The 14665-nt window shown below is 38.7% G+C and overlaps 1 protein-coding gene and 1 pseudogene across 1 annotated transcript in view; both read left to right on the forward strand.

The window, feature by feature from the left end:
* Positions 1-14665, forward strand: part of PRKDC (protein kinase, DNA-activated, catalytic polypeptide) — a gene marked incomplete at its 5' end in the record, with an annotated part of 202177 nt that overhangs the window by 118007 nt on the left and 69505 nt on the right. Inside the window, 7 exon segments of the mRNA XM_015568649.1 lie at positions 947-1090; positions 2745-2896; positions 3386-3517; positions 5558-5669; positions 8582-8706; positions 8789-8938; positions 14549-14665. The exon segment at positions 14549-14665 is cut by the window's right edge and continues 1 nt beyond it. Coding sequence (XP_015424135.1) covers positions 947-1090; positions 2745-2896; positions 3386-3517; positions 5558-5669; positions 8582-8706; positions 8789-8938; positions 14549-14665 — 932 coding nt within the window.
* Positions 10045-12672, forward strand: LOC102773108 (annotated as a pseudogene).

Genomic DNA, 14665 nt, shown 5'->3' on the forward strand with positions numbered 1-14665 from the left:
AACCTTGAAATTTAGCTATTAGTTATACTTTAATAATATAGTGAAAAAGTTTGTATTTATAATTTACAAATAAACCAGTAGGCATACATAGAAAGTGTTCAAACTTTTTGTATATATGGGGGTGCATAAATGAAAAAGACTTGAGACCACATAGATTTAAGCTGTGAGAGTAGGTGAGGAATTTTTGAGAAAACACTTTAAATATATATATATGTATATATATATTTAAATATATTTCTTTATTCATTTCAGAGAGGAAAGCCCGCAACCCGGACATGTGCCCTTGGCCGGCATCGAACCTGGGACCCTTCAGTCCACAGGCTGATGCTCTATCCACTGAGCCAAGCCGGCTAAGGCCAGAAAACAAAGGTCAAGATAGATAGCTTGAATCATACTTTAATCTGTTATTTTGCATCCAAATAGCATTCTCTTGCAATTTCTAAAATAAATAGAATTTAGTATAGAGATACATTTTATTTAGATTTGAGTCTTGAGTATATGAAGTCTTCCATAATATAGGATGAAATGGACGGAAAATAGCTATACACATGTAACTAATTTGCATATTCTCATTTTTCATATACCCTATGCATTGGCATAAAATAAAATTATAATTCTCTAGAGCTGAATATTATTCAGATAGGACAAGGTTGATACAGGATACATTCATTTTGATTTATCTCAGCATAGTTATATCAGAAAGGTTTTAAGCAAAGAAGACATCAGTAGCAAATTGACTTCCATTGAATTGTGGTTTTGGGGGTGATGAGAGAATTCAGCAGAGAATCTGACCTATTAAGCAGGGTAATTGTTGGAATTTACATCTGTTTCGGATTTAAGTCAAGTCATAATATAAAATTTTAACTGATGGAATATATGTTTCTGGATTAATATTTTGATTATTGAAAACAGTCCTTTGATATATGGCTTTTAAATTCTCTTTTAGGTCTTTCGCCCTTACGCGAAGTACTGGCTCAGCCCCTTGCTGCAGCTGGTTGTTTCTGAAAATAATGGAGGAGAAGGAATTCACTATATGGTGGTTGAAATAGTGGTTACAGTTCTTTCATGGACAGGAATAGCTACTCCTCTAGTAAGAATGGATACATCTTTTATATACTAGTAGTAATATATCAGTTCTCTGTTGATATCTTAAATAGAGCATATAATAAGTAATTCAAGCTCCCCTTAATGACTTAGAGTCATCATTTTTAGCATTAATTGTTGTACTGCTGCACTAAATGGCCTCTCCCTGCTTTTGTTCTCTTTCTTTTGTCTACTTCTGATATTCCCCTGATCTTTTATTTTTAAGCTATCAGGTGTTTGTTTTGTGTGTTGCTTTTACCTGCAAGGAGTTTGGAAACTAGATCATTGGTTTATTAAAAGTATGAGAAATAAATGTCAGTAGACTTCTGTGACGAAAGTGTTGACTGTGACCTATAATGGCTGAGATTGCTCAACAAGTGACTGTGAGGTGAATGGCAGTTTTATGCTGCAGCCTGTGGCATTCACCAGATTTGTGGGTGCTGGAGCTCTGCCCATTCATTTGAAAACATTGGCACTAATAATGTATAAGAGTTTTCATGTAAGGATATCCTGGAAACAACACTTATTAAATATAATAATGTATATAGAGCTTATACATGTATTTAGATGTGCCTCTCATTTCAAAGTAAACTAAATTTTAGATTTCCTATCTTTAATATGATGAAATAACTTATAGTCTGCTTACTAACATGAAAAAATTGAGTATTTATTTTAACTTAAACCATTGGAAAAGATTGATTTAACTATTAGGAGCTCAGCTAACCTTGAAAGAGCTGAATTGTGTAGGTGTCAGAATACTGATAAAAGCAACAGGGAGCCAAATTGAAAGTTACAGTGAAGCCTTTTATAAAAAAAACCTCATTGCAATAGTATATGCAAAAGGCTAAAACTAGAGGAAGCCCTGACTCTCTTGTTCCATTTTACTCCCTGGAGCCAGCATATTGGTCAAGGGCTAGGTGGCTCAATGCTGATCTGGAGGTCATTTCCCTTTTGAGGTTTTGTAGGGCCCTGGAGTTGGAAGGAATGTGAGGGAGAAGGACTAGGAGTTGGAAAGCGCTGAGTGCTGAGTCAGAGTGTCGTCAAGCCTTCCCTTCCTCCCTCCAGAAGGAGGTTCCAGCTGAGGCAGTTACAGGAGATAGGGACCAGGAGTGAAGGCATCCGGGCCAGGAGTGCACGTATGTGAAAGAGCATGAGCAGACAGGGGCCTCAGGGTCTGAGGGCAGCTGCCCTGTGAGACTGCAGCCTGCCTGCGGTGCTACAGGCCTGGTGCAGGGCTGGCTGCTCTCCCCCTGGAGGCCTCTCTGGGAAAGCCTCTGTAATCGCTGTGGTTGGACCTGAAAAATCACACAGAGGTTTTTAACGAGGAGCCAGTAGAATGCCACATTTCTTTTATGAGTGGATTTTTGGATTAAAAAATGCTTTTTCAGGCCAAAACTGGTTTGGCTCAGTGGATGGAGCGTTGGCCTGCGGACTAGGGGGTCCCGGGTTCGATTCCGGTCAGGGGCATGTGCCTTGGTTGCGGGCACATCCCCAGTGGGGGATGTGCAGAGGGCAGCTGATCGATGTTTCTCTCTCACCGATGTTTCTGACTCTCTATCTCTCTCCCTTCCTCTCTGTAAAAAATCAGTAAAATATTTTAAAAAAATGCTTTTTCAGAAAGGAATGTTACATATTTATATATAATTTTTATACCATTCCAGGGGGTTCCCAAAGATGAAGTGTTAGCCAATCGATTGCTTAATTTCCTAATGAAGCATGTTTTTCATCAAAAAAGAGCCGTGTTTAGTCACAACCTTGAAATTATAAAAACTCTTGTTGAATGCTGGAAGGATTGTTTATCCATCCCTTACAGGTATTAATTTACTAGATTTTGCAATGTTGTTTAGAAATTTAAAAAATGTAGGATGTTTCAAATAGTGATTATACTGAAATTTAATTACTTTAAGTGATAGAAGGAGAACTGTAATTTGAATTAGAATCCATGTATAAGGATATGATATTGCTACTCACAAAACCACAACTTTCAAAGTTGACACTAGAGCACTCTGCTCTTCCCTGTAACAGCCCAGGGTAGACTAGGACTTTGCTTTGATTCCTTTTAGCGCTGCCTGAGGTAAGCTAACACTTTCAAAAGGGCAAGGAATTATAGGACGACATAAAACTGCCTGTATTCCAAAGCTAGAATAACCTGGATGTGAACAAAGAGGGTATTAGCAAGAAGGGTGTTAGATGAGGGGGTGTGGGGGAGTATTTCTTACCTCGAGTAGTCTCCTTAGAAAATTTTATACTTGTCTTCCTTCTTATTTATATGATAATCTATACTTTTATACTTCTGTTTCAGGTTAATATTCGAAAAGTTTTCCAGGAAAGATCCTAATTCTAAAGATAATTCAGTAGGAATTCAATTATTAGGCATTGTAATGGCCAATAACTTCCCTCCCTATGACCCAAAATGTGGCATAGAGAGTATAAAGTAAGTATCATAGTTTTGCTTTCATTTTTTTTTTTTTTAGGTTTCCAATTCAAAGTATTCTTGAATTGGAAATAGACTGGTTTAATTTTAATGTTTCAGGGCTAGAACGCATGTTAAATATTTCTCCCTTAATTTAAATAGTTGCCTTTAGAGGCCATTTGAGAGACGAATGTGTTAATGGAGTAAATGAGGAAGGTAAGTTTTTAAAAATTCATGTAATTTTCATGTACATTTTGTCAAATAAGAGGTATTAAGGTTTTCTTCTCATTTTCTAAAGTGACATTTTTAGCATTTACCCTTGAGAGCAACATGAGCTCTGTCAACCATTAAAAATAAGAGGATGACTATGAAGGGTACCGCTGACCTCGTGCTGCCTGCCCTGTCTCTGTGCCTTTTGGCAGAGTTGCAGCCACACTGCTCCCCTCCCATTGGGACCCTTCCTGGTGGGGGTGGGCATTGCCCAGCATATGCAGTGGAGGGGCTTGAAGTCGGTGCTCTTATCATGATTACATTATAGATTTTAGCATGTCCCTTCCATGCTTTTTTTTTTTTTTTAAATATGTCTTTATTGATTTTAGAGAGAGGAAGGGAGAGGGCTAGAGAGATAGAAACATTGATGAGAGTGAAACAATGATCCGATGAAACAATGTGCCTCCTGCACACCCCTTACCCGGGATTGAGCCTACAACCTGTTTATGTTGAAAAACATAAATGCTTTTTCAATTTGATTTGTCATGATACTTGATACTTATATCCTCTGTATTGTAAGAAACCAAAGTGGGCATTCTGCATTTGTTAATATTTTACTCTTTCCTACTTAAAAAAACTCAGTTTTTTCAAAGAGAATATGTGCCCTGACAGGGAATCGAACCAGTGACCTCCTGGTTCAACTACTGAACCACACCAGCTGAGCTGCCTTTCCTGCTTCTGTCATTTCTTTGAAAGTGTCTCGCTCTGTCTAGTTGGTCCTCTACAAATATGTTGCTCAACACAGATTTAACAGGAAATAGCTTACTTTTAGACAAGTTAGTGTTGTTGTTTTTTTGAGCTTTGGTTTTCTCCAGTAACAACTTTACAGAGCCAGTGTTGGGCTGAAAATTAAAAGCCCCTTTGCCCGTGAAGTCTGGGGGCACTGTATTCACACTCACTCTTTTTCTCATTATTTTATTGACCTTCTCTGTCATAGTAGATGGTTTTAACAGGATGTCAGTAAATCACAATCTTAAATAATAGCTTTTTTTTCACTATAGTTTTATAGTGTCCACCATTATGGGGCTTTTGGGGGCGGGGTTCCCCAAGAAGCCAGCACATTTATTGATGCTTGTTCAAGTCCCTCAGACCCTGCAGGCTTCTTAGTCTCGGAAGCCCAGCCAAGCAATTCAGGCTGTAGACAGTGCTTCCCTGAAGGTGCTGGGAGGTCATTGTCTGCCTGGAAGTTTCTATTTCTCAGCCACTGGGTTCCGGCAGTTGAACTAAAGGAGTGAAGCAGTGCCTGGGAACCCGCAGGGCCCTCATTCTGCCTGCTTCTCTTCAGCTGGAGTCAGCTCCCTTCTCCAGCATTGTTTGACTTTGACTATAGCAGGTTCAGTGTAATTGAACCAACTTTAATGTGCCTCCGTGACTTGATGATGTCAGAGCCTCAAAGACATCTTCATGCCCTAACCGGTTTGGCTCAGTGGATAGAGCGTCGGCCTGTGGACTCAAGGGTCCCAGGTTCGATTCCGGTCAAGGGCATGTACCTTGGTTGTGGGCATATCCCCTGTAGGGGGTGTGCAGGAGGCAGCTGATCGATGTTTCTCTCTCATCGATGTTTCTAACTCTCTATTCCTCTCCCTTCCTCTCTGTAAAAAATCAATAAAATATATTAAAAAAGAAAAGACATCTTCATATATGTCTTCACATCAATAATTTGGATCATGTTGTAGACTTCATAGTTTCTCAATTTGTGCTATTAATATGGTACAAAGAGTAAAATCATTATAATTTTACGTCATCAGAATGGATTATTTTATGTATATTTCTCTTCTGTATTTGTTACAGATACTTTCAAGCTTTGGTCAATAATATGTCCTTTGTAAAATATAAAGAGGTGTATGCAGCAGCAGCAGAAGTTCTGGGTCTTGTTCTTCATTATATTACTGAGAGAGAAAATGTGAGTGTGCTATGCAATTTTATATAAATGCTTTTTCAATTTTGATTTGTCTTGACACTTGATACTTATATCCTCTGTACTGTAAGAAACCAAAGTGGGCATTCTGCATTTGTTAATATTTTACTCTTTCCTACTTTAAAAAAACTCAGTTTTTTTTTAAAGAGGACATGTGATTTAAAAAAAAAAAAAAACACTTGGAAATTTGTTAAATATTTAAAGATTGGCAACTTACTCTTATAAAAGTCAGGATATGAGTATTTAAACAGCTTTCCTTCCTCGACCTTGGTCTCAGGATATCCTTTTGGAGAAGATGATCCAGGTAGATACCTGCTAACGTTAGGCTATTAAGCTATTAAATCCTCACCTATGTTTTTTGACATCATACAACCGTTGCACAGGAGAAAGCGCTTCCTCAGGAGCCTTTCCCAGTCTTACGTGCCTGCCCACTTGACTGTATTGTAAGAAGAGCCTTGTTGCATGTTTAAGCATAGCACACATTCAGAGTACTATAATTTTCAATAAATATAATTATTAAAGACATATAGGTATAACTGCATGAAAATTACATGCTATAACTTACTTGAAAATAGTGTAGCAGGGCGATGCTTACTGCTACATTGCTCTCCTCCTACATGCCAATAGCGTGAGGTGCTGCCTGTTCCCGGAGCCTCCAAAAGCAGTGCCACTCATTGTGGTGAGATGCTCGCACCAGGCCGCTGTGTCAGCCTGTCCACGGCAGCACAGTTGGTCCTCCTTGACTCCCCTCTGTCACTCACTGGTCCTGGGACGCTCTGGGCTGTCTCACTACTTCCTTGGCAGCAGCTTCTTCCTTTCTTAGCTGCGTGTTTCCTGGGCCACCTCCACAGCCCTGATTTTGGTCTTCTTCTGTTTTACTGTTCCCTGCTGATTACACAGCCTCATGGCTTTAAAAACTGCCTCTATGTTCATGATTCCCAAGTTTGTATCTCTAGTCCATCCCCGCTCCTGAAAGAAAAGGTCAGGTGGGGTCTGGGCTACATGCGTTGTCAGTCAGGATGAGAAGAACGTCTGGGAAAGCCAGGAGGTCCTCAAGGTACCCAGGGTATCCCCAGATAGCAGATTGGGCCCCTGCCCATTTACCAATTAGGCATTCACTTGGATTTAAAATAAAATAACATTAAGCTAGAAGGAAATAGACCCCTTTGGGAAGATCAAACTTTTTTGTTTAAGCATACTCAGCTATTTTAGTAAAAGAAACAATTTTAAAAATTCAGAATAACCTTAAGACATGATTCTAATGTCCCTAAATGTTTGGTAGCAGTTTATACAAAATGCTTAATATTTACCTCGGATGGAGCAAGTGATAGCAGATCCCAGGTTCAATCTCTCTTGACTTATATTTCAACGTAATAGGAGTGAGAAATACTTTTGTTTTACATAGTTTTTTTCCTAAATATAAAATGACATTGATTTTTGTGTAGAAATTTGGGAACTAGTGTAACATAAAGAAGTAAGCAAGAAAAGAAAAAAAAGTAAGAGTCACTCATATTCTAACCACTAAGCTACTCTTGGCACCTGAGATGTAGACTCCAATCTTGTCTTCTACTGTTTTACCCATATTGTTAGGCTCACATTGTTTTATAACTTTGGCACTTACATGTTGGCCACTTACATATAGGAATGGGCAAAAGTAGGTTTAGAGTTGTAATACAAATAAATAATAAAAAAATTAATAAATAAAAATACAAGAATAAACTGAGTTTCGCATACTCAGAACTGAAAACCTACTTTTGCCCACCTCTGTATATTAGGTACTTACTGGTTGGCTCTAGGCTCTTTTATGCAGCTGGGAACAGGACAGGGCAAGTCCCCCTCAGGGAGCTGGCATGTGGTGAGGGGAGACAGATAATTCACAGACATATCCATCATAGTAGGTCATAGTGATCATGAGAAAGCAAGGTATAAGGAGATAGACAGTGATAGTTGAGATAGAGTTGCTTAAAAATTGTGGTTTGTGTGGATATTCGACCAGAAACATGAACATTGACACCATAAAATGTGTCTTAACCCCTTCCCCAACAATTTTTTTGTTAAAAAGGTTTCTTTTTCAGACTAATTTTTTTATTTTGGTTCTATATAGTATTTTTGATGCTGGTTATGAAAACAGTTTGTAACTCGTCTTCTATAAACCATATTTTTTTACCATATTTTCTTAGTATACTCATCGACGACTGAAAAAGAATATTTTGTGAAAACGAGTATACACGTTTCTGCCGGGGAAGGGGTTAAACTTATTTAATCAAGAATTTTAGTTCTGCTTCTTAAATGACTTGTTGGCAGTGTTTCATTGTCAGAAGAAGCACTAATCTTTTTTTAAAAGTCTTTTCAATTACTTTGCCCAGTTCTTTTTTTTTTTTGACTTTTTCTTTTTTATTTGTTTAATTTATTTTTAATGATTTCAGAGAGGAAGGGGGAAGGAGAGAGAGAGAGATAGGAATATCAATGATGAGAGAGAATTATTGATCGGCTGCCTCCTGCATGCCCTCTACAGGGGATCGAGCCTGCAACCTGTGCATGTGCCTTGACTGGAATCAAACCCGAGACCCTTCAGTCCACAGGCCAACACTCTATCCAGGGAGCTAAACTGGCTAGGGCAGCACTAATCTTTTTTATTGATCTGACATATGACATGAGCTGACCCTGCCAGTGCTTGCAGCACAAGCGCGGGGATGCAGCCTGGCTCCCCCAAACTCACGGCTCCAGAGCCTCTGCTGGTACTCAGTGGTCAGTGTAAGCCCACGAGTGCTCCTGGCTTCACCTGGTGAACACTGGAGATGATAGCGCCGACTCTCACCTATTCAAGATAAACCTATTTCAGAAATGTAGCATAAGTTTCCACTTGTGTGTATTGGAAAAGAGACTTGATTTTTCAGACACTGGAGGAGTCTGTGTGTGAGCTGATTGTAAAACAGCTGAAACAGCATCAGAATACAATGGAGGACAAATTTATCGTGTGCTTGAACAAAGCTGTGAAAAACTTCCCTCCACTGGCCGATAGGTAAGATGCTGAAGTGGTGAATGTCCTCTGGCGGGGATGGCTGAGACTGCCCTGCCACTCACTGTCCATGTCCACTGTTTAGGTTCATGAACACCGTATTCTTTCTGCTGCCAAAATTTCATGGTGTGATGAAGACTCTCTGTCTAGAAGTGGTGCTGTGCCGTTCAGAGGCAATAACAGATCTGTACTTGCAGTTGAAGAGCAAGGATTTCGTTCAAGTCATGAGACACAGGTGAGTGGGAAACCAGCTTCGTGTTCCTGGTGCAGCAGGCTCATAAAATGGTGATTTGTCCAGCTGTTCCCTTCAGCTCAGAAAGAGCCTGTAGTTTCCATGAAACATTATTGTTACATCTGAATCTGAGAAGAAAGGTTGGTGGGGCCTGGTCATCCGGCCTCCTGTCACTGGCACCTTGTGGAGGCCACGCTGAGGCACTGTCTAAGGCTCTTTTCCGATGTAAAATGCATGGCATTGAGTTTTTGTACCTGTTTTGCCAGGTAAGAGGTGTTTTTTTTTTAATTTGTTTGTTAAAATTGTTCATTTATTTTCAAAATTGCCATCTCCCTGTAAATGTTAAAAGAGAATGCTGTTGGCTACTTAACATATTCTTATTTCCCTGTACTCTTTTCCTGTCTTGTATGTGTTCCTGTCTTTGCATGGTGATAAATTATTGATGAATGTGTGCTGTGCCAGCAAGAAAGAGAGTATCATTGTCTTCTAATATCATTAAACATTTGCTGAGTAACTTTGTGTGTAAAGCACTTTAAGGAGGAAATGATACACCTTATATGAGATCCAGACTATACTTAATCCTACTGTATGACATGGCAGGTGATCTTACACTTGAAATAAATTTTTCAAATCATGAAATTTTTTATACTTAGCTTATTTTGCTTGACATTTTCATGTTTTTTTTTTTTAAAGAAACTTTTAATTTTGGAATAACCTTATATTTACAGAAAAGTTAAAAGATAGTACGCATAGTACCCATATACTCTTCACTTAATTTTTTTATCTTACATAATTGTGGTACATTTATGAAAACTAAGAAATGAACATTAGCTCATTACTAGTAACTAAACTAGACTTTATTTGGATTCCACTAATTTTTCTATTCCAGGATCTAGTCCAAAAATGCCACATTGAATTAATTTATTTTTAATAATCTAGTCCATGATACTAGTAATTATTTTTAAGAATGTAATTTTTAGAATATTCGAGTGCTAACAAGAGACATGAAGACAAAATCTGTGGGGAGCACAGGCTTTCGGAAAACCTTATGGAGAGAGAAGGTTGATTGATTAATGAAGGCTTTCCAGACAGGGAAGACACTTTGAGCCATGGCTTTGGAGCAGGTAACATCTAAAAGAACTGGTTTAAATCCTAATGCCAAAGTGTGGCAGGAAATTCCTCGTGGAAATACTGATGTCACGCCAGTAACTCATGGAACTGAAAGCTCTTGGCATGAAACAGCAGCCACATCAGGGTCTCATCCTGAGGGTAATACTGAGCTTTCAGATGATATGTGTGAGGAATATGAAGATCTAAGTTACCAAATATATGACGTCTCCAGACAAAGCAATTCTGCAATTTCTACAGAAGACCTACAAGAATGCCTGAAGAAACAATTAGAATTCTGTTTCTCACAGGAAAGTTTGTCAAAGGATCTTTACCTGATATTTCAAATGGACAGTGATCAATTCATTCCAATTTGGACAGTTGCCAACATAGAAGAACTAAAAAACCAACCCCAGACCCCAATCTAATTCTTGAAGTATGGAGATCTTCTCCCATGGTACGAGTGGATGAGAAGGGTGAGAAAGTGAGACCAAGTCATAAGCATTGTAACTGATTCTTAGAGAGATTCCTGAAACAACACCAATAGAGGAAGTGAAAGCTTTGTTCAAAATGAAAACTTCCCCAAGGTGATAAGCTGTGAGTTTGCACACTTAGCAGTTGGTATATCGCTTTCCAGTGAGACATAGGTGCACAACAGGCTTTTAAATATTTGAGAGAAAAAGTAAAAACATTTCAGGGCAAGCCAATCATGGCAACGATAAACACCATCAATACGTTTTTTGCTAAGAATGTTTATTGATTAATGGATTCTAATATGTATAGTATGTATAGTCAGCCCATTCAAACTCAAGCACAGTGTGCCTCACCAGTCTTTATGCAGCCTGCATATAGTCCTCACCAACAGTACTTCATCTGTAGTACTGTGCCTCAGTCTGGTCTCCAAATTCTGCACCTTACTTTGAAACACCACTGGCTCCCTCTCCAAATAGTAGTTTTGTGAATGGCTTTAATTCTCCAGTATTTTATAAAACAACTGCTGTTGCTGTGAATATGGGTCGACCATTCAAAAAAAAAATGGTGTGAAGCCTCATTTTAGGTCATCAAGTGGTTCAGAACATGCAACAGAGGGATCTGTGTCACTGGGGGATGGACCAATAAACAGACCTGGTTCAAGGAACTTTCCAACTGAACGCATAACCCTACAGTGCCAGGGCATCAGGAGCAAAGCTACCTTCCGAAAGAGACTCCAACTTTGCAGACTGAACACAGTGGGGATTATGGTAGGGGCAGGAGAACTCTCTTCAGAGGTCGAAGATGACAAGATGAGAGAATCCCAAGACCCCAACCTTGACAGCTGAAGCAAAGGCACCAACAACAAAGTTTAACTTATTAGCCTCAAATTTTCCTCCTTTATCTGGAAGTTCATCAAGAACACCAGGTGAACTTGTTTTGGAGAGTAGGATGTCTGATGTTGTTAAAGGTGTCTGCAAAGAAAAGGATAATGAATGGAATACTACGCTGCGCTAAAAAAGGAGCTCTTACCATTTGCAACAGCATGGATGGAACTGGAGAGCATTATGCTGAGTGAAATAAGCCAGTCAGAGAACCTCAGAGGGAAGGTAGGGGAGGGTGGGCGTAAGGCGGAGAGATCAACCAAAGGACTTATATGCAAGCATATGAGCCTAACCCAGTGGTTCTCAACCTTCTGGCCCTTTAAATACAGTTCCTCATGTTGTGACCCAACCATAAAATTATTTTCATTGCTCCTTCATAACTGTAATGTTGCTACTGTTATGAATCGTCATGTAAATATCTGATATGCAGGATGGTCTTAGGTGACCCCTGTGAAAGGGTCGTTCGACTGCTGAAAGGGTCGCAGCCCACAGGTTGAGAACCGCTGAAACCAATAGGCACAGGCAACGGAGGTGAGGGCATGAGGGGGGCGGGGAGAGGGGGTAACATGGAGATAAGGACACATGTTTAATAGCTTAATCAATAAAAAATATTTTTAAAAAGAATAGAAAAGGATAATGAAGAGTTAAGACAAGGGGATAGTTGCCCAGTGCCTGCATAGATTGAACAGACCGACTGCACCGCTGCCCAGCTACTCGGTATAAGTACCGGTCCTTCATGCACAGCTAAGCCTCCTGCATTGAGCACAACTCAGACAGAAAAGGATCTGGCGGAGGATTCCACTGTTCAGAAGGATGTTCTCAACCCAACAACTATATCAGTTTCTTCCCCAAATCCTGTAAAGCCATCAGGGACAAATACTGCTTCGCCATGTGATAGGAACATAAATGTAGCTGTAACCGTGGCCCTACAGGAACACCGAAAGCCAAGTGATGCTGAAGGTGCCAGAAGCCCCCTGAAGGGCCATGTCCAATTCCTGTGCAGCCGCTACGAGAACTTCGCTCCAATGTAGCGTCTCCCACCAAAAATGAAGAGCACGGAGCTCCGGAGAAGTCCATTGAGAAACCACAAGAGAAGCCAGAAGCAAGGGCTAGTAAGGATTATGCTGGCTTCTGAGGAAATACCATTCCCAGGGGAGCAGCTGGAAAAATCAGGGAACAGAGATGCCAGTTTGGCCACAGGGCTATACCTCAGGGAGTGACTGGACATAATGGCAAAGAGCAATATGTGCCATCCAGATCACCAAAGTAAAACAAACAAACAAAAACTACTCAAAAACTACTCAAAAACTTCTCTTACTTTAGTTTAAACTTGAGCCGTGGCTATATTGAACTGTTATGGAGGCGAGAGGGTAACCAGGAAGGAAACAAGAGAGGAAGTATATCCTTAAATCATTACAGATTTTGGAGTTGTGAGCAGGAGAATCCCAAAATTCATCTCTAATGTGATTTGCATATTACCCTTCTATTATATAGGATGTGTACATATATAAAAATATAATTTTTCTATTTTATTTTAATTTCAGAGATCTACCTCGAATCAATTTTGAGGGTTCAGATTTAGCTTGGGAAAAACATATTACACATCCTTCAGTATAGGAGATGAGGGAGTGAGAGAAAGTATTTTTTGAAGAAGCATTTCTGTAAAATTAGAAATTACTTTTTTAAATATATTTAAAGTTTGCCTTAGAGAATGCCATTTCTGCCTTTATGGCCTTGTGTTGCAAAGCAGATCAGTGGTTGGAGTGCCTGTTTTGGTGTGTGTGTGTACAAACCTGTTGTATTGTTAGTAAATGATTTGAAAACTAAGTGTAATATGTACTTGACTAGATTATTTTTCCGGTTTGATATGTAGTCCCCTTTTGACCTTACTAGTATTTCATTCAACAAACTTTTGATTGTACTTGGAGCTGTGACTACCAATCAGTTTGATACTCATGGGAAGAATGGGGGTTATTCAGATAATGGAAAGATTTGTCTTAGAGCTGAGTAGGTTGGTCAAAAGGCCTTCAGAGGTTTAAACTCGCCTGTGAATTCCCCTTTCTCCCCAAATAGGAAATAATTTTTTTTGTGTTACTTCATTCGCTACTCTCTATTCTGTGACTACCACCCCCCTGAAGCAAATTAACCAACCACCTACATAATTGTATGTTTCTAACCACCTTGACCAGTCTAGTCAAATCATATAACTGTTCTAAATTTCTGAATTGAAAGTGAAGTATTTTACTCTTCTGCTCATGTATTTAGAAGTTTAGATCCCAGAATGGTAGAGCAGACTGTAATTTATTTGTATTAGTGTTAAAGATGAAGCATTGTAATTGACTCTTAAAGTGTTAAATAGTGTAGAAGTAAACATAACTTTTAAAGGCTTAATTTGGGGGCAGCTTTTTTTGTTTACAGTGTATTTATCATAACCTGCCTTCCTTCCCTTTCTCCAAAAAGTTAAAATTTAAAAAAAATGCAGTTTGGAGTTCACAGAACCAGAGTCAGCAAGTCAGGAGATTTTTGAGTTAAGGTGAAAAGGTAGTTGAAGAAAATTATTACATAATATCTCAGTGAATCAAGTTGTAGTTCTCATATTAAATAGGCAAGTTTACATGCTGGTGTTTAGAAGATGGCTAAACTATTAAGAATCATGTTGAATTAATCTGTTTTAAGTCATATAATTTTCAGAGTTCTATATAAGGTGGGGTTTTGTTTTTTTAGGGATAGTTTGTAACATTAATAACTGTCCCTTATGTTAGTGAATGACTTGTGTAAATTGAAACTAAGTTGTGAACACTGGAAAGCACCATTGTGATATAGAGTAAACATCTTAGTAATATATTAAAATGAATGTAAATGAAGGTTAAAATTACATTACTGTGAAACTCATCTTCCAACTCTACGTTAAGCTGTGGAGATTTGTATTAGTAGGTAACTGTTCAGAGCTTTGAAAACACTGCACATTTCTGAACAAGCCAGAGTTACTATTTCTTTGTTAAAAAAAATGTAATTTTTATATAAGTGTAGTATTGTTTATTGTAACAAATTTTGAAATACAGAACAGCACAAAAAAGTTAACCTGTACTATCTGAAAGTACAATATTAAAAACTATTAAATTTGTGTTTTTAAAAATATCTCTTTTTATAGAGATGATGAAAGACAAAAAGTGTGTTTAGACATAATTTACAAGATGATGGCAAAATTGAAGCCAGTAGAACTTCGAGAACTTCTGAATCCTGTTGTAGAATTCATTTCTCATCCTTC

This window comes from Myotis davidii, unplaced genomic scaffold (assembly GCF_000327345.1).
Source record: "Myotis davidii unplaced genomic scaffold, ASM32734v1 scaffold452, whole genome shotgun sequence".
Classification (NCBI taxonomy): Eukaryota; Metazoa; Chordata; class Mammalia; order Chiroptera; family Vespertilionidae; genus Myotis; species Myotis davidii.